This window comes from Oncorhynchus clarkii, unplaced genomic scaffold (assembly GCF_045791955.1).
Source record: "Oncorhynchus clarkii lewisi isolate Uvic-CL-2024 unplaced genomic scaffold, UVic_Ocla_1.0 unplaced_contig_6281_pilon_pilon, whole genome shotgun sequence".
In the NCBI taxonomy this organism is placed as follows: Eukaryota; Metazoa; Chordata; class Actinopteri; order Salmoniformes; family Salmonidae; genus Oncorhynchus; species Oncorhynchus clarkii.
In genome coordinates this window covers 4,579-23,795 of record NW_027258907.1, presented here as the reverse complement: position 1 = coordinate 23,795, position 19,217 = coordinate 4,579, and the positions used below count along the sequence as shown (strand labels likewise).

The window sequence follows — 19,217 nt, the reverse complement described above, 5'->3', positions numbered from 1 at the left end:
ACCCTCCCCTAACCCGATACACATTATTCCATGGTCACAGGAATCATGTTTGCACCACACAATTAAATATAACATATAATTAATTACATTTAACATGTCAAATGTTTTTCGGAGAATTTCCATCTAATATGACAGAAATTGAAAGGAGGGTGAGACAAAAATGGAGGGAAATGCACAATAGCAGTCTGGTCGACATTCATGCCCTCACTGAGGGTAACACAGACCGTGGGGGTACAAGCTAGACCAGCCTTGATTGTTATTTTCTATGGTTTACATATCTATATCTGACTCATCTGGCTTTCATGCTCTCTAACCTCCTCTCTAAATTCTCATGTTGTGTTGTTGTGGCTGACTTCTCCTCATATACAGCACATGTTGTGTTGTTGTGGCTAACTCCTCATCTATAGCTCGTGTAGCTGTGGCTGACTTCTACTCATGGACCCAGCAAAAAAAGAAACATCCTCTCACTTTCAACTGCGTTTATTTTCAGCAAACTTAACATGTGTAAATATTTGTATGAACATAACAAGATTCAACAACTGAGACATAAACTGAACAAGTTCCACAGACATGTGTCTAACAGAAATGGAATAATCTGTCCCTGAACAAAGGGGTGGTCAAAATCAAACTAACAGTCAGTATCTGGTGTGGCCACCAGCTGCATTAAGTACTGCAGTGCATCTCCTTCTCATGGACTGCACCAGATCTACCAAGGGTCCTGCAAGTTCCCGGACATTTCTGGGGGAAATGACCCAAGCTGTCACGCTAGTCGAAATCGTGGAAATGACCGGACCAAGGTGCAGAGTGGTGAGCGTACATTTTTCTTTATTATAAATGTCGCCAACAAAACAAGAAACAACAAAAACGAACGTGAAGCTTACTAGGGCTATACAGGCCACTAATAAAGACAACTACCCACCAATACAAAAAAGGGAAAAAAGGCTGTCTAAGTATGATTCCAAATCAGAGACAAGGATAGACAGCTGTCCCTGATTGAGAACCATACCCGGCCAAAACATAGAAACACAGAACATAAGAGTTTCCCACCCGAGTCACACCCTGATCAAACAAACATAGAGAATAAAAGGATCTCTACGGGCAGGGCGTGACACTAGCCCTCACCCTCCGATCCAACAGGTCCCAGACGTGCTTAATGGGATTGCGATCCGGACTCGTTGCTGGCCATGGCAGAACACTGACGTTCCTGTCTTGCAGGAAATCATGCACAGAAAGAGTAGTATGGCTTGTCATGCTGGAGGGTCATGCTGTAGGGTCATGTCAGGATGAGCCTGCAGGAAGAGTACCACATGAGGGAGGAGGATGTCTTCCATGTAACGCACAGCGTTGAGATTGCCTGCAATGACAACAAGTTCAGTCCGATGATGCTGTGACACACCGCCCCAGACCATGACGTACCCTCCACCTCCAAATCGATCCCGCTCCAGAGTACAGGCCTCTGTGTAATGCTCATTCCTTCGACAATAAACGCGAATCCGACCATCCCCCCCCTGGTGAGACAAAACCGTGACTCGTCATTGAAGAGCACTTTTTGCCAGTCCTGTCTGGTCCAGCTATGGTGGGTTTGTGCCCATGGGCAATGTGTTGCCGGTGATGTCTGGTGAGGACCTGCCTTACAACAGGCCTACAAGCCCTCAGTCCAGCCTCTCTCGGCCCATTGCGGACAGTCTGAGCACTGATGGAGGGATTGTGCGTTCCTGGTGTAACTCGGGCAGTTGTTGTTGCCTTCCTGTACCTGTCCTGCAGGCTAACTTCTCATATTTATATAATGTTATGTTGTTGTGGCTAACTCCTCCTCATATGTAGCTCATGTTGTTGTTTCTAACCGGTCATCAAGTATAGCTCATGTTGTTGTGGATGACTTCTCCTCATATGTAGCTCATGTTGTTGTTTCTAACTGGTCATCAAGTATAGCTCATGTTGTTGTGGATGACTTCTCCTCATTTATAGGTCAGGTTGTGGCTAAATTCTCCTCATATATAGTTAATGTTGTGTTGTGGCTAACTTCTCCTCAATTACAGCTTATGTTGTGTTGTTGTGGATAAATCTTTCTTGTGTATAGCTCATGTTGTTGTGAAAAACTTCTCCTCATATATAGCTCATGTTGTGTTGTTGTGTCTAACTCCTCATGTATAGCTCATGTTGCTGTGGCTAAATTGTTCTTCAATATAGCTCATGTTGTTGATGCAGACTTCTCCTTATATAAAGCTCATGTTGTGTTGTGGCTAACTCCTCCTCATATATAGCTCATGTTGTGTTGTTGTGGCTAACTCCTCATTTATAGCTCATGTTGTCTTGTTGTGGCTAACATCTCCTCATATGTAGCTCATGTTGTGTTGTTTTGGCTGACTTCTCCTCATATATAGCTCATGTTGTGTTGTTGTGGCCAACTCCTCCTGTATAGCTCGTTGTGTTGATGTGGCTAACTTCTCCTCATATATAGCTCATGTTGTGTTGATGTGGCTAACTTCACCTCATATATAGCTCATGTTGTGTTGATGTGGCTAACTTCTCCTCAGATATAGCTCATGTTGTGTTGTTGTGGCTGACCTCTCCTCATATATAGCTCATGTTGTTGTGGCTGACATCACCTCATTTATAGGTCATGATGTGGCTAACTTCTCCTCATATATAGCTCATGTTGTTTTGTTGTGGCTAACTTCTCATATATACCTCACGTTGTGTTGTTGTGGCTGACTCCTACTCCTGTATAGCTCATGTTGTTGTGGCTGACTTCTCCTCATTTACAGCTTGTGTTGTTGTGGATATCTTCTCCTCATTTACAGCTTATGTTGTCTTGTTGTGGCTAACTCCTCCTCATGTATAGCTCATGTTGTTGTGGCTATCTTGTCAACAAATGTGGCTCATGTTGTGTTGTTGTGGCTAACTTCTCCTCATATGTAGTTCATGATGTGTTTTTGTGGCTGACTCCTACTCCTGTATAGCTCATGTTGTTGTGGCTGACTCCTTCTCATGTATAGCTCATGTTGTTGTGGCTAACTACTCCTCATATATAGATCATTGTTTGTTGTTGTGGCTAACTTCTCCTCACATATAGGATGTGTTTTTGTGGCTAACTCCTCATGTATAGCTCTTGTTGTTGTGGCTAACTTGTCAACAAATATAGCTCATGTTGTTGTGGCTGACCTCTCCTCAAATATAGCTCATGTTGTGGCTAACTTCTCCTCATTTATACCTCATGTTGTGGCTAACTTCTCCTCATGTATAGCTCATGTTGTTGTTGAGAACTTCTCCTCATATATAGTTCATGTTGTGTTGTTGTGGCTGACTTCTCCATATACAGTATATCTCATGTTCTGTTGTTCTGACTGACTTCTCCTCCTCATATATAGCTCATGTTGTGTTGTTGTGGCTGAATTCTCCTCATATTTAGCTCATGTTGTGTTGTTGTGGCTTACTTCTCATATATATATCATGTAATGCTGTTGTGGCTAACTCCTCCTCATATATAGCTCATGTTGTTGTTTCTAACTTGTCCTCAAGTATAGCTTATGTTGTTGTGGCTGACATCACCTCATATATAGCTCATGTTGTGTTGTTTTGGCTAACTCCTCCTCATATATAGCTCATGTTGTGTTGTTGTGGCTAACTTCTCCTCATATATAGCTCATGTTGTGTTGTTTTGGCTAACTCCTCCTCATGTATAGCTCATGTTGTGTTGTTATGGCTGACTTCTCATGTACAGTATACCTAATATTGTGTTGTTGTGGCTAACTTCTCTTCATATACATGAACAATATAAATAAATACTAACTAAAGTCAAGGTTGATCACCTGTCTTCTGTAGTTGTTCATGCGTACTGTATACTGAATACTTGTATATCCTGCCTACTGAATTTTGAATACTAGTTGTTCCTGCCTACTGAATATTGAATACTAGTTGTTCCTGCATACTGAATATTGAATACTAGATGTTCCTGCATACTGAATACTAGTTGTTCCTGCATACTGAATATTGAATACTAGTTGTCCCTGCAATCTGATTACTGAATACTAGTTGTTCCTGCATACTGAATGCTGAATTCTTGTCATTCCTGCCTACTGAATATTGATTACTAGTTGTTCCTGTATATTGAATACTTTTCATTCCTGCCTACTGAATATTGATTACTAGTCGTTCCTGCATATTGAATACTAGTTGTTCCTGCATACTGAATATTGAATACTAGTTGTTTCTGCATACGGAATATTGAATACTAGTTGTTCCTGCATACTGAATATTGAATTATATTTGTTCCTGAATGCTGAATACTAGTTGTTCCTGCATACTGAATATTGAATACTAGTTGTTCCTGCATACTGAATTTTGACTATTAGTTGTTCCTGCAACCTGAATACTGAATACTAGTTGTTCCTGCATAATGAATTTCGGAATACTAGTTGTTCCTACATACTGAATATTAAATACTAGTTGTTCCTGAATGCTGAATACTTGTTGTTCCTACATACTGAATATTGAATTCTATTTGTTCCTGAATGCTGAATACTAGTTGTTCCTGCATACTGAATATTGAATACTAGTTGTTCCTGCATACTGAATTTTGACTATTAGTTGTTCCTGCAACCTGAATACTGAATACTAGTTGTTCCTGCATACTGAATTTCAGAATACTAGTTGTTTCTGCATACTGAAATTATAATTTATTTATTTTAATTTTACCCCCTTTTTCTCCCCAATTTCGTGGTATCCAATTGTTAGTAGTTACTATCTTGTCTCATCGCTACAACTCCCAACTCCCGCACCTGGCGACCTGGTCAGCTCGCACTGCGCCCGGCCCGCCACAGGAGTCGCTAGTGCGCAATGAGACAAGGATATCCTTACAAGCCAAACCCTCCCTAACCAGGATGACGCTAGGCCAATTGTGCGTCGCCCCATGGACCTCCCGGTCGCGGCCGGCAGCGACAGAGCCTGGGCTCGAACCCAGAGTCTCTGGTGGCACAGCTAGCACTGCGATGCAGTGCCTTAGACCACTGCGATGCAGTGCCTTAGACCACTGCGCCACCCGGGAGGCTGCATACTGAAATTTGAATAGTATTTGTTCCTGCATACTGAATTTCGGGAATACTAGTTGTTCCTGCCAATACCAGCACCTGGATTTAGAGCAGGGCTCTCCAACCCTGTTCCTGGTGAGCAACCCTCCTGTAGGTTTTCACTCCAACCCTGTTCCTGGAGAGCTACCCTCCTGTAGGTTTTCACTCCAACCCTGTTCCTGGAGAGTTACCCTCCTGTAGGTTTTCACTCCAACCCTGTTCCTGGAGAGCTACCCTCCTGTAGGTTTTAACTCCAACCCTGTTCCTGGAGAGCTACCCTCCTGTAGGTCTTCACTCCAACCCCAGTTGTAAGTAACCTGATTCAGCTGATAAACAAGCTAATTATTAGGATCAGGTTTTCTGTATTATGGTTTGAGTGAACCTACAGGACGGTAGCTGTGTAGGAACAGGGTTGGAGAGCCCTGATCTAGATGATGTGCTGTGCACAGGGTTTCTTCTGTTTATATATGTATAACTCATGTTGTGTTTTTGCAGGGTGAACGCTACATGGCCCATGGTCGACTACGAGAGGAGTACACTCTCAGACAACCTATCAAACACCCTACCAGATACCAGGTAAGTAAGTAAGAAAGAAAGAAAGAAAGAAAGAAAGAAAGAAAGAAAGAAAGAAAGAAGAGGGGTGTGGGAGGGTAATGGAAGAGAACAAGTCAGAGGGAAATGGGGGGCACAGAAGGAAAGAGAATGATAGAGCCAGGGAGAAATAGACAATTATCGAGACAGATACAGTGCCTTGCGAAAGTATTCGGCCCCCTTGAACTTTGCGACCTTTTGCCACATTTCAGGCTTCAAACATAAAGATATAAAACTGTATTTTTTTGTGAAGAATCAACAACAAGTGGGACACAATCATGAAGTGGAACGACATTTATTGGATATTTCAAACTTTTTTAACAAATCAAAAACTGAAAAATTGGGCGTGCAAAATTATTCAGCCCCCTTAAGTTAATACTTTGTAGCGCCACCTTTTGCTGCGATTACAGCTGTAAGTCGCTTGGGGTATGTCTCTATCAGTTTTGCACATCGAGAGACTGACATTTTTTCCCATTCCTCCTTGCAAAACAGCTCGAGCTCAGTGAGGTTGGATGGAGAGCATTTGTGAACAGCAGTTTTCAGTTCTTTCCACAGATTCTCGATTGGATTCAGGTCTGGACTTTGACTTGGCCATTCTAACACCTGGATATGTTTATTTTTGAACCATTCCATTGTAGATTTTGCTTTATGTTTTAGATCATTGGATCACTTGGTTCACAAGTTGGTTCATAATCCACCTGTTTCCCTCCTTCAAAATGCATACAAAGGAATCCCAAAAGTTGACAATAAACTTTGTTCAAAAAAGTCAAACAACGTTTCTAATCAATCCTCAGGTACCATAATATGTAAATAAACAATCACATTTAGGACGGAGAATAGTATGTTCATTACCGGAGATAAATAACGAAGTGTGGGCCCTCATCAATGCACGCCACAATACTACAGTCAAAATGGGAGCCACCTAGAAATACTACAAATTCTAGCTCATTTTTCAAAAAACAAAACTGAAACTGTTGATATCTAGGGGAATCCCTAGGAACTCCAATCTGTGAGGTATTCCTTTGATTTTCCCATAAGCAAGGATTTGGATGGGCAGACACCTAAAAAAAAAAATCTGGATGGATTCTCCTCGGGTTTTCGCCAGACATTACATTATTTTATATTTATTATTTTATTTTCAGTGTGTTTTCTATCCAATACTACCAATTATATGCATATCCTAGCTCGGTATCCGAAATACCGAATACTGCCACCGGCCCTCAAGAAGTTTTAAGCAATTTTGCCACAACTGTGGAAGTATGCTTGTCCATTTGGAAGAACCATTTGCGACCAAACTTTAACTTCCTGACTGATGTCTTGAGATGTTGCTTCAATATATCCACATAATTTTTCATCCTCATGATGACATTTGTGAAATGCACCAGTCCCTCCTGCAGCAAAGCACCCCCACAACATGATTGCTGCCACCCCCGTGCTTCACGGTTGGGATGGTGTTCTTCGACTTGCAAGCCACCCCCTTTTTCCTCCAAACATAATGATGGTCATTATGGCCAAACAGTTCTATTTCTGTTCCATCAGACCAGAGGAAATTTTTCCAAGAAGTACGAACTTTGTCGCCATGTGCAGTTGAAAATCGTGGTCTGGCTTTTTTTGGTGGTTTTGGAGCTGTGGCTTCTTCATTGCTGAGCGAGCTTTCAGGTCATGTCGATATAGGACTCAATTTACTGTGGATATAGATACTTTTGTACCTGTCTCCTCCAGCATCTTCACAGGGTCCTTTGCTGTTGTTCTGGGATTGATTTGCACTTTTCGCACCAAAGTACGTTCCTCTCTAGGAGACAGAACGCATCTCCTTCCTGAGCAGTATGACGGCTGCGTGGTCCCATGGGGTTTATACTTGCGTACTATTGTTTGTACAGATGAACGTGGTACCTTCAGGCATTTGGAAATTGCTCCCAAGGATGAACCAGACTTGTGGAGGTCTAAAAGAAACTTTGAGGTCTTGGTTGATTTCTTTTGATTTTCCAATGATGTCAAGCAAAGAGGCAACTGAGTTTGAAGGTAGGCCTTGAATATATATCCACAGGTACACCTCCGATTGACTCAAATGATGTCAATTAGCCTATCAGAAGCTTCTAAAGACATTACATCATTTTCTGGAATTTTCCAAGCCGTTTAAAGGCACATTCATCTTAGTGTATGTAAACTTCTGACCCTTTGGAATTGTGATACAGTGAATTATAAGTGAATTAATCTGTTTTAAACAGTTGTTAGGAAAATGACTTGTGTCATGCACAAAGTAGATGTCTTAACCAACTTTCCAAAACTATAGTTTGCTAACAGGAAATGTGTGGAGTGGTTGAAAAACGAGTTTTAATGACTCCAACCTCCAGTCCATGTAAACTTCCCACTTCAACTGTGAGTAAAAATACTCAAAGTGCTAGTTAAGTAGTTTTTTGGGGTATCTGTACTTTACTTTACTATTTATATTTTTCGACAACTTTTACTTTTGACTTCACTACATTCCTAAAGAAAAGGATGTGCTTTTTACGCCATACATTTTACACCCAAAAGTGTCAAACATTTCCCATGCTTAGCAGGACAGGAAAATGGTCAAATTCACACACTTATCAAGAGAACATCCCTAGTTATCCCTACAGCCTCTGATTTGGCGGACTCACTCAACACAAATACTTGGAGTGTGCCCCTCGCTATCCGTAAACTAAATAAATAATAAATCAAATGGTGCTGTCTTGTTTGGTTAATATAAGGAATGTGAAATGATTTCTACTTTTGCTTTTACTTTTGATACTTCAGTATATTTGAAACCAAATACTTTAGACTTTTACTCAAGTAGTATTTTACTGGATGACTTTCACTTTTCCTTTTTAATTTTTACATTTTTATTTAACAATTATTTAACAAGACAGTTAATTTCTATAAATGTATCTTTACCTTTACTCAAGTATGACAATTGGGTACTTTTTCAAACACTGCTTCAATGTTATTATAGTTTTTTGTTTTTATATTAGTTGTATTTCGTTATAGTTGTATACAAATGTTTCCATGTAGTTTTTTATTTAATTTCAGTTTTAGTGTTAGGGACAGAAAGTGTGAGAGGCTAGGAGCCAATTGGTATATGGTATAGTTTTGTGCGTTAATTTTACGTCACTTCTACCAACTGGGGGCAGTAAGACATACGGTGATGGGTCAGGTCATAGGTTAGGTTAGGTTAGGTCTTCTCATGACACCAATGCTACGTTGGAGTCATTCCACGTCCCTTTTGATTGGCTGGTCATTTGGTCAAGAAAACACTTGATCTGTCTAGAAACAATTGATCCATTATTGCAATACGCTTTTGGAAACCTTGAACACTCAACTTAATTATCATCACAAAATAACTTTACAAAAGACAACCTCTGTGGAAATCTGTGGTGAAACATGTTTTATTTAACACAGCTTCGAGCTGATGTTGTTGTTTCTTCCCACCCGAGTTTCCATTAGCTCAGGAAGTGCCATGTAAAACCTCAGCGGGAATCTTCGAGATAAACACGCATAATAAGTATTGTTTTGTATTCATAAAATTATTTTGGGTTGATAATTAAACTGAGTGTTCAAGGTACATATGAAAGTAGAATTTCTGAGGTTTCCAAAAGCGTAGTAATTATCAACGTGTAGATAAAGTGTTGGTACAGTTGCCCCACTGGGGTCAATTGTTCAAATGAGAACCCTATGGCTGTATGGGTTCTCAGGAGCTAAGGTTAGGTTGTGTTTAAATTATAAAATCAATCTCGATGTGACTTGGATTTAAAGGAATAGCGCAGAGACTGGTGCAAACAAAATATGTTGGAAGGTAAGTCTCTCTCCCAATCTAATACGTTTTAGCATTTGTTAGCCACCTAGCAGTTTTTCCCCTGTTAGCTAATGATAGCTATTGCTAGTTCAGGGCAGCAGGTAGCCTAGTGGTAAGAGCGCTGGGCCAGTAACCGAAATGTTGCTGGATCGAATCCCCGAGTTGACAACATAATAATCTGTCATTCTGCTCCTGAACAAGGAAGTTAACCCACTGTTCCCGGGAAGGCTGTCATTGTGTCATGAGAATTTTTATCACAATGGTTGAACTCAACTATCACTATAGCTTTGACCAATTCCCAGAAGTTTGTAAGACCCTGGTTAATGAAGAATTAGACAAAGCCCCCAGTCTGCAATAGGCTAGTTTTTTATTCAGAGAGCTCTGAAGTCAAAAACGCACACACACACACACACACACACACACACACACACACACACACACAGGTAGCCTAGTGGTAAGGGCGCTGGGCCAGTAACCGAAATGTTGCTGGATCGAATCCCCGAGTTGACAACATAATAATCTGTCATTCTGCTCCTGAACAAGGAAGTTAACCCACTGTTCCCGGGAAGGCTGTCATTGTGTCATGAGAATTTTTATCACAATGGTTGAACTCAACTATCACTATAGCTTTGACCAATTCCCAGAAGTTTGTAAGACCCTGGTTAATGAAGAATTAGACAAAGCCCCCAGTCTGCAATAGGCTAGTTTTTTATTCAGAGAGCTCTGAAGTCAAAAACGCACACACACACACACACACACACACACACACACACACACACACACAGGTAGCCTAGTGGTAAGGGCGCTGGGCCAGTAACCGAAATGTTGCTGGATCGAATCCCCGAGTTGACAACATAATAATCTGTCATTCTGCTCCTGAACAAGGAAGTTAACCCACTGTTCCCGGGAAGGCTGTCATTGTGTCATGAGAATTTTTATCACAATGGTTGAACTCAACTATCACTATAGCTTTGACCAATTCCCAGAAGTTTGTAAGACCCTGGTTAATGAAGAATTAGACAAAGCCCCCAGTCTGCAATAGGCTAGTTTTTTATTCAGAGAGCTCTGAAGTCAAAAACGCACACACACACACACACACACACACACACACACACACACACACACACACACACACACAGTTTTGTCACTTTTCTACCAGCCTTGGCAGTTTCTCGCCGTTCCTCTCCTCCCTAAATTAGAGGCCTTGGAATGGCCCTCTTTCCTGTTGTCAGCTTTTTCAGAGTTATAACCAGGTCATGTGTAGTCTAGTTGTCCTTTGTTGTCTCAACTGTCACATTGCTACATAGTAACACAATGGTCTAGTCACACACACATTATGGAATTTTGACTCTAACATATTTCATACAATTCTATGATTTCAGGGTTGAATTCTTTAGTCATTACTTTAAACATATAAATTCCTTTATCACATTGTAAATAATAATTTGTTCTTAACTGACTTGCCGAGTTAAATAAAGGTTAAATAGTTCTTATTTTATTTCCGTTTGCTAAATAGTTTTCTCATGATTCATTTTAGTTTTGTATAATAACCTAGTATAATATTTTCAGCTTTCATAACTCCAACTCTCTCCTCTCCACCTCTTCTCTCCCTTTCATATTTTCTCACCTCTCTGCACTCTCCTCCCATCCTCCTCTCCCCTCATCCCTCTCTCCACTCTCTCCTCCTACAGAAGATCATGAAGCGTCTCATTAAGCGGTATGTTCTGAAGGCTCAGGTTGACAGAGAGAATGATGACGTCAATGAAGGTGAAGATCTAATCTCATTTAACGTCGACTCTATGTAACTCACCAGATTCTGCCTGACTGGGTTGCTGTTGTGAGTGTGACTGGGTTGGTGTTGTCAATGTGATTGTAACTGGGTTGGTGTGGTCAGTGGGATTGTGACTGTGTTGGTGTGGTCAGTGTGAGTGTGACTGGGTTGATGTTGTGAGTGTGACTGGGTTGATGTTGTGAGTGCGACTGGGTTGATGTTGTGAGTGTAACTGGGTTGGTGTTGTGAGTGTGACTGGGTTGATGTTGTGACTGGATTGATGTTGTGAGTGTGACTGGATTGATGTTGTGAGTGTGACTGGGTTGATGTTGTGGTGTGACTTGGTTGATGTTGTGAGTGTGACTGGGTTGATGTGGTCAGTGTGACTGGGTTGATGTGGTCAGTGTGAGTGTGACTGGGTTGATGTGGTCAGTGTGAGTGTGACTGGGTTGATGTGGTCAGTGTGAGTGTGACTGGGTTGATGTGGTCAGTGAGTGTGACTGGGTTGATGTGGTCAGTGTGGCTGTGACTGGGTTAATGTGGTCAGTGTGACTGTGACTGGGTTGATCTGGTCAGTGTGAGGGTGACTGGGTTGGTGTTGTGAGTTTGACTGGGTTGATGTGGTCAGTGTGACTGTGACTGGGTTGATGTGGTCAGTGTGGCTGTGTGAATGTGACTGGGTTGATGTGGTCAGTGTGAGAGTGACTAGGTTGATGTGATCAGTGTGGCTGTGACTGGGTTGATGTGGTCAGTGTGACTGTGACTGGGTTGGTGTTGTGAGAGTGACTGTGACTGGGTATCTGTGGTCAGTGTGCGTGACTGGGTTTTTGAAGTCAGTGTGAGTGTGACTGGGTTGATGTGGTCAGTGTGGCTGTGACTGGGTTGATGTGGTCAGTGTGAGAGTGACTAGGTTGATGTGGTCAGTGTGGCTGTGACTGGGTTGATGTGGTCAGTGTGACTGTGACTGGGTTGGTGTTGTGACTGTGACTGGGTATCTGTGGTCAGTGTGCGTGACTGGGTTTCTGAAGTCAGTGTGAGTGTGACTGGGATGCTGTTGTCAGTGTGAGTGACAGGGTTGCTGTTGTCAGTGTGAGTGTGACTTGGTTGATGTGGTCAGTGTGAGTCCGACTGCGTTGCTGTTGTGAGTGTGACTGGGTTGCTGTTGTGAGTGTGACTGGGTTGCTGTTGTGCTTGTGAGTGACTGGGTTTCTGTTGTCAGTGTGAGTGACTTTATTGCTGTTGTCAGTGCGAGTGTAACTGGGTTGCTGTCGTGAGTGTGACTGGGTTGCTGTCGTGAGTGTGACTGGGCTGCTGTTGTGAGTGTGACTAGGTTGCTGTTGTGAGTGTGACTGGGTTGCTGTTGTGAGTGTGACTGGGTTGCTGTTGTGCTTGTGAATGACTGGGTTTCTGTTGTCGGTGTGAGTGACTTTATTGCTGTTGTCAGTGTGAGTGTAACTGGGTTGCTGTCGTGAGTGTGACTGGGTTGCTGTCGTGAGTGTGACTGGGTTGCTGTCGTGTCTGTGACTGGGTTGCTGTTGTAAGTGTGTGACTGGGTTGCTGTCGTGTGTGTGACTGGGTTGCTGTCGTGAGTGTGACTGGGTTGCTGTTGTGAGTGTGACTGAGTTGCTGTTGTGAGTGTGACTGAGTTGCTGTTGTGACTGTGACTGGGTTTCTGTTGTGCTTGTGAGTGACTGGGTTTCTGTTGTCAGTGTGAGTGACTGGATTGCTGTTGTCAGTGTGAGTGTAACTGGGTTGCTCTTGTGAGTGTGACTGGGTTGCTGTCGTGAGTGTGACTGGGTTGCTGTCGTGAGTGTGAGTGTGACTGGGTTGCTGTTCTGAGTGTGAGTGTGTATTGTATCCTACAGATCACTTTGGACTTAAAGAAGACTATTATGAGCAACATTTCAAAATGTGTTTTTTTAATTGAAGATTTGTAATGAGGTAATAGTGGACATCTCCAGGCTGATGTGTGTGTTTCTTTGCGTTTGTTTTTGTCACGTTCGTCGTATAGAGGAGACCAAGGCACAGTGTGATGAGAATACATTCCTCTTATTTATTTAACGAAGAACACTTGAAAACTTAAACTATACAAAAACAGCAAAACGAACGTGAAGCTATATATGATAAGTGCAGACACAGGCAACTAACACATAGACATAGACAATAACCCACGAAATACCCAAAGCAGATGGCTGCCTAAATATGGATCCCAATCAGAGACAACGATAAACCCCTGCCTCTAATTGAGAAACAATCTAGGCAACCATAGACATATATAAACACCTAGATGATAAACAACCCCATAAACCTACAAAACCCATAGACAGTACAAAAACACAAACATCACCCATGTCACACCCTGACCTAACCAAAACAATAAAGAAAACAAAGAATACTCAGGTCAGGGCGTTGTTATGTTATGTTTCATTCATATGTTTTGGTGTGTGTGTGACTGTCTGGCTGTGTGTGTTTGTGTCTTATAGGTGAGCTGAAGGAGATCAAGCAGGACATCTCCAGCCTGCGCTATGAGCTCCTGGAGGAGAAGTCTCAGGCCACCGGAGAACTAGCTGACCTCATCACACAACTCAGTGACAAGTTTGTCAAGAACACCACCAAAAGACCCTGAGAGAGAAGGGGAAGGGGGAGGAAGGTGGAGACCTGAAAATAGACAGAGGGAGAGAAGTGGGAAGAAGGGGATAGAGATGAGAGAAGAGGGGGGGGGAAGAGAGCTGGTGGACAGCGAAAGAGAGAAAGTGGGACAGAGGGAGGTGAGAAGAAGAGATGAAGGGGGGAGAGAGATGGGACGGAATTGAGAGCAAGGGAGGAGAGGAGGAGGGGAGAGAGGCAGGAGAGAGGACTGAAAGAGAGGAAGGAGGCTCTGAGCAGTATGAGGGGTACATAGGGGATTGTTAAGAGTACAATTCTGATGCAGCGAAGAGAGAGGTCACCCCTCCAAAACACATTGCCAAGATACATCAGCTCACCCTACCATGGGAACAGAGAGTGTGAGTGGGAGAGAACAGAAGTTGAAAAAAACACTGTGATGGTATTTTTACCTGAGGTATTGTTAGGGTGTCTGTACCTGAGGTATTGTTGGGGTGTCTGTACCTGAGGTATTGTTGGGGTGTCTGTACCTGAGGTATTGTTGGGGTGTCTGTACCTGAGGTATTGTTAGGGTGTCTGTACCTGAGGTATTGTTAGCGTGTCTGTACATGAGGTATTGTTAGGGTGTCTGTACCTGAGGTATTGTTAGGGTGTCTGTACCTGAGGTATTGTTAGGGTGTCTGTACCTGAGGTATTGTTAGCGTGTCTGTACATGAGGTATTGTTAGGGTGTCTATACCTGAGGTATTGTTAGGGTGTCTGTACCTGAGGTATTGTTAGAGTGTCTGTACCTGAGGTATTGTTAGGATGTCTGTACCTGAGGTATTGTTGGGGTGTCTGTACCTGAGGTATTGTTGGGGTGTCTGTACCTGAGGTATTGTTAGGGTGTCTGTACCTGAGGTATTGTTAGGGTGTCTGTACCTGAGGTATTGTTAGGGTGTCTGTACCTGAGGTATTGTTAGGGTGTCTGTACCTGAGGTATTGTTAGGGTGTCTGTACCTGAGGTATTGTTAGGGTGTCTGTACCTGAGGTATTGTTAGGGTGTCTGTACCTGAGGTATTGTTGGGGTGTCTGTACCTGAGGTATTGTTAGGGTGTCTGTACCTGAGGTATTGTTGGGGTGTCTGTACCTGAGATATTGTTAAGGTGTACCTGAGGTATTGTTAGGGTGTCTGTACCTGAGGTATTGTTGGGGTGTCTGTACCTGAGGTAGGTATTGTTAGGGTGTCTGTACCTGAGGTATTGTTGAGGTATTGTTGGGGTGTCTGTACCTGGGTATTGTTAGGGTGTCTGTACCTGGGTGTCTGTACCTGAGGTACCTGAGGTATTGTTAGGGTGTGTCTGTGTCTGTACCTGAGGTATTGTTAGGGTGTCTGTACCTGAGGTATTGTTGGGGTGTCTGTACCTGAGGTATTGTTAGGGTGTCTGTACCTGAGGTATTGTTAGGGTGTCTGTACCTGAGGTTTTGTTAGGGTGTCTGTACCTGAGGTATTGTTGGGGTGTCTGTACCTGAGGTATTGTTAGGGTGTCTGTACCTGAGGTATTGTTAGGGTGTCTGTACCTGAGGTATTGTTAGGGTGTCTGTACCTGAGGTATTGTTAGGGTGTCTGTACCTGAGGTATTGTTAGGGTGTCTGTACCTGAGGTATTGTTAGGGTGTCTGTACCTGAGGTATTGTTGGGGTGTCTGTACCTGAGGTATTGTTGGGGTGTCTGTACCTGAGGTATTGTTAGGGTGTCTGTACCTGAGGTATTGTTGGGGTGTCTGTACCTGAGGTATTGTTGGGGTGTCTGTACCTGAGGTATTGTTGGGGTGTCTGTACCTGAGGTATTGTTTGGGTGTCTGTACCTGAGGTATTGTTAGGGTGTCTGTACCTGAGGTATTGTTGGGGTGTCTGTACCTGAGGTATTGTTGGGGTGTCTGTACCTGAGGTATTGTTAGGGTGTCTGTACCTGAGGTATTGTTAGGGTGTCTGTACCTGAGGTATTGTTAGGGTGTCTGTACCTGAGGTATTGTTAGGGTGTCTGTACCTGAGGTATTGTTAGGGTGTCTGTACCTGAGGTAGGTGTCTGTACCTGAGGTATTGTTAGGGTGTCTGTACCTGAGGTATTGTTAGGGTGTCTGTACCTGAGGTATTGTTAGGGTGTCTGTACCTGAGGTATTGTTGGGGTGTCTGTACCTGAGGTATTGTTAGGGTGTCTGTACCTGAGGTATTGTTGTGGTGTCTGTACCTGAGGTATTGTTGGGGTGTCTGTACCTGAGGTTTTGTTAGGGTGTCTGTACCTGAGGTATTGTTAGGGTGTCTGTACCTGAGGTATTGTTGGGGTGTCTGTACCTGAGGTATTGTTGGGGTGTCTGTACCTGAGGTATTGTTAGGGTGTCTGTACATGAGGTATTGTTAGGGTGTCTGTACCTGAGGTATTGTTAGGGTGTCTGTACCTGAGGTATTGTTAGGGTGTCTGTACCTGAGGTATTGTTAGGGTGTCTGTACCTGAGGTATTGTTAGGGTGTCTGTACCTGAGGTATTGTTGGGGTGTCTGTATTGTTAGGTTGTCTGTATCTGAGGTATTGTTAGGGTGTCTGTACCTGAGGTATTGTTAGGGTGTCTGTACTGTAGGGTGTCTGTACCTGAGGTATTGTTAGGGTGTCTGTACCTGAGGTATTGTTGGGGTGTCTGTACCTGAGGTATTGTTAGGGTGTCTGTACCTGAGGTATTGTTGTGGTGTCTGTACCTGAGGTATTGTTGGGGTGTCTGTACCTGAGGTTTTGTTAGGGTGTCTGTACCTGAGGTATTGTTAGGGAGTGTTGGGGTGTCTGTACTGTACCTGAGGTTTGTTGGGGTGTCTGTATTGTTGGGGTGTCTGTACCTGAGGTATTGTTGGGGTGTCTGTACCTGAGGTATTGTTGGGTGTGTACCTGAGGTATTGTTAGGGTGTCCTGAGGTATTGTTTGTACCTGAGGTATTGTTAGGGTGTCTGTACCTGAGGTATTGTTGGGGTGTCTGTACCTGAGGTATTGTTAGGGTGTCTGTACCTGAGGTATTGTTAGGGTGTCTGTACCTGAGGTATTGTTAGGGTGTCTGTACCTGAGGTATTGTTGGGGTGTCTGTACCTGAGGTATTGTTAGGGTGTCTGTACCTGAGGTATTGTTAGGGTGTCTGTACCTGAGGTATTGTTAGGGTGTCTGTACCTGAGGTATTGTTGGGGTGTCTGTACCTGAGGTATTGTGCCGTATAGCAGTCCACTGTTTCGGGAAGATAAATATAATGGACATTTTTATAGAGTTGGCAATCTAATTAACACATTGTCCAATGTCCATAGGTTCACAAACACTGGAGGAGTTCAAACACACACACACACATTCAAACACACACACTTGGTAAGCTAATTACTGTATAACTCCTAATAAAGTGCTGATTAAAAAGTGGTCTGTTTATCACATGACAACCTGAACACACTCAGACCACCATCTGCTTACCTGCAGGACTTTGATTGGTTCTCTCATGGGCACCTAGAATATATTGGTTCTAAACTCCAGCTGTTGAGGGCATGTTGGCTTCAGTACACAGTCTGTACTCTGTCTATCTACCCTACCATGCTCTGAATAAATTCACACACCTGGTCGGACAGTGTAGACTGCACACTGTAAATGGTTATTGAAACAACATTTGGAATTTTAAACTCTATCTTTGTTTTGTGTGTGTGCGTGTGCGTGTGCGTTACTTGCGTGCATAAGCGAGAGAGAGAGAGAGAGATAAACTGTATGTGAGTCACTTTGAAGAGTTCAACGAAAATTGTAATTGTTTGTTAAAAACACTTAACATTTTCACTCATAGAAACCAAACGGAATAGAGACTCAATATACTGTATTTTTCAATTGTAGCGAAAAAAAGGGGAAAAATCTTGTATATTTTGATCTTGAATTAAAAGGAATAAACTGGATATTGTTTTGTCTGATTAATTCTGTTTATTAATCAGTCTGTACAACCTGTGATTTTATTGAGCTGAGAAATGTGATGATTGTTCTGTTGTCAGCTCAATTACACGCAGTCAAGCAAGACCGAACCTCTGGCGACCACGTCATTATGTCTGTACACACTGGAAAGGGCACCGCCACACACATACAAATGCGCGCACACACACAACCAAACACCAATACGACACACACTGCGCAAACAGTCTGTTCGTGCATTGTGAAAACAGACACACACACCCAACCTGGGCAAATGTGGCCCGATAGATATTGTGTAGGCCTACACACACACACACACACACTGTATACAGTAATCTACTGATGACACACACAAGCATGACACAGTACACAAATGCACACACACACAGCACACTCATTTATAATCTATTAATAATTGGTCCATTCCACACAATTCAACATGTCACCTAGCAACTCTACATATGCAACTCAAACATCCCACAACAACTATCTGTGCATTCAGACCTTTTCGTTCAGTGTGTGTGTGTAATTGTTTATTTGCGTGAGAACACACAAAGACTCCCCACATGACCTTGTGGGAACAGTGTGTCACAATGTTATGGATCCATGTGTTTACCGAGGATGTCCCATCTTCACTCTGTATTCTTTCAATCTGTAATGACGTCTGAATAGTCTGGAGTTTAACAGGCTGGGGTCATGTACTCCTGTAAAAGTCAGCCTTTAAAGTTAATCCATAAAACGTTAACATATACCTGGCCTTGTATGGTATTTTACTAGACAGGAAGACACAGTTACACAAACACACGTGCGCACATACACACACACACATACACACACACACACAAACACATATCTCTAGCCCAAAGCTGACCAGTCCATTCTCCATAATAACTAAGGTGGTCTTCCCAGCACAAATAAATTACATTTATTTTATATCTTTAGTTCTCTTATTCAACTTCCCTCTGATATCTGTCTGAGCTCCTGGGGTCTTACCCAATTATACTTTGTGTTAAACCTGCCACCCTCTCTTTGGTGTAGTTTGGAAAGTCCCGGAGGCCCAAGGGAAGGATGTGATTCCTCTCTAACTCTCCTCCTTCCCCCTCTATCTCTTTTCACAGAGCAACAACACCCCCTGGCACAGAAGACGGGACTCATTGGATTTGGAGGAGAGATTATACCCCTGTAACACTGCTTCTGCCTGCAAACCATCTAGGGATTTAGACAACTCGACAGACACACACACACACACACACACACCCTTGACTGCTATCAAGAACATTCACCTCACGTACATCTCACACAAATGATGTGTGGATGAGAAAACACACCACTTGGGATTGAAGAACTACGAAATACATTTCTGTTGTAGATTCAGAAAATGTAGCCTGCCTATTTTCACATTTAATAAAAGCAATATTCT

At 42.9% G+C, this 19,217-nt stretch overlaps 1 protein-coding gene across 1 annotated transcript in view; it reads left to right on the top strand.

Moving 5' to 3' along the window:
* Positions 1-13,871, top strand: part of LOC139399180 (short transient receptor potential channel 7-like) — a gene marked incomplete at its 5' end in the record, with an annotated part of 29,524 nt that extends 15,653 nt beyond the window's left edge. Inside the window, 3 exons of the mRNA XM_071144693.1 lie at positions 5,565-5,645; positions 11,166-11,241; positions 13,729-13,871. Coding sequence (XP_071000794.1) covers positions 5,565-5,645; positions 11,166-11,241; positions 13,729-13,871 — 300 coding nt within the window. The remainder of the gene's footprint in view (positions 1-5,564; positions 5,646-11,165; positions 11,242-13,728) is intronic.
* Between the last annotated feature and the right edge of the window lie 5,346 nt (positions 13,872-19,217).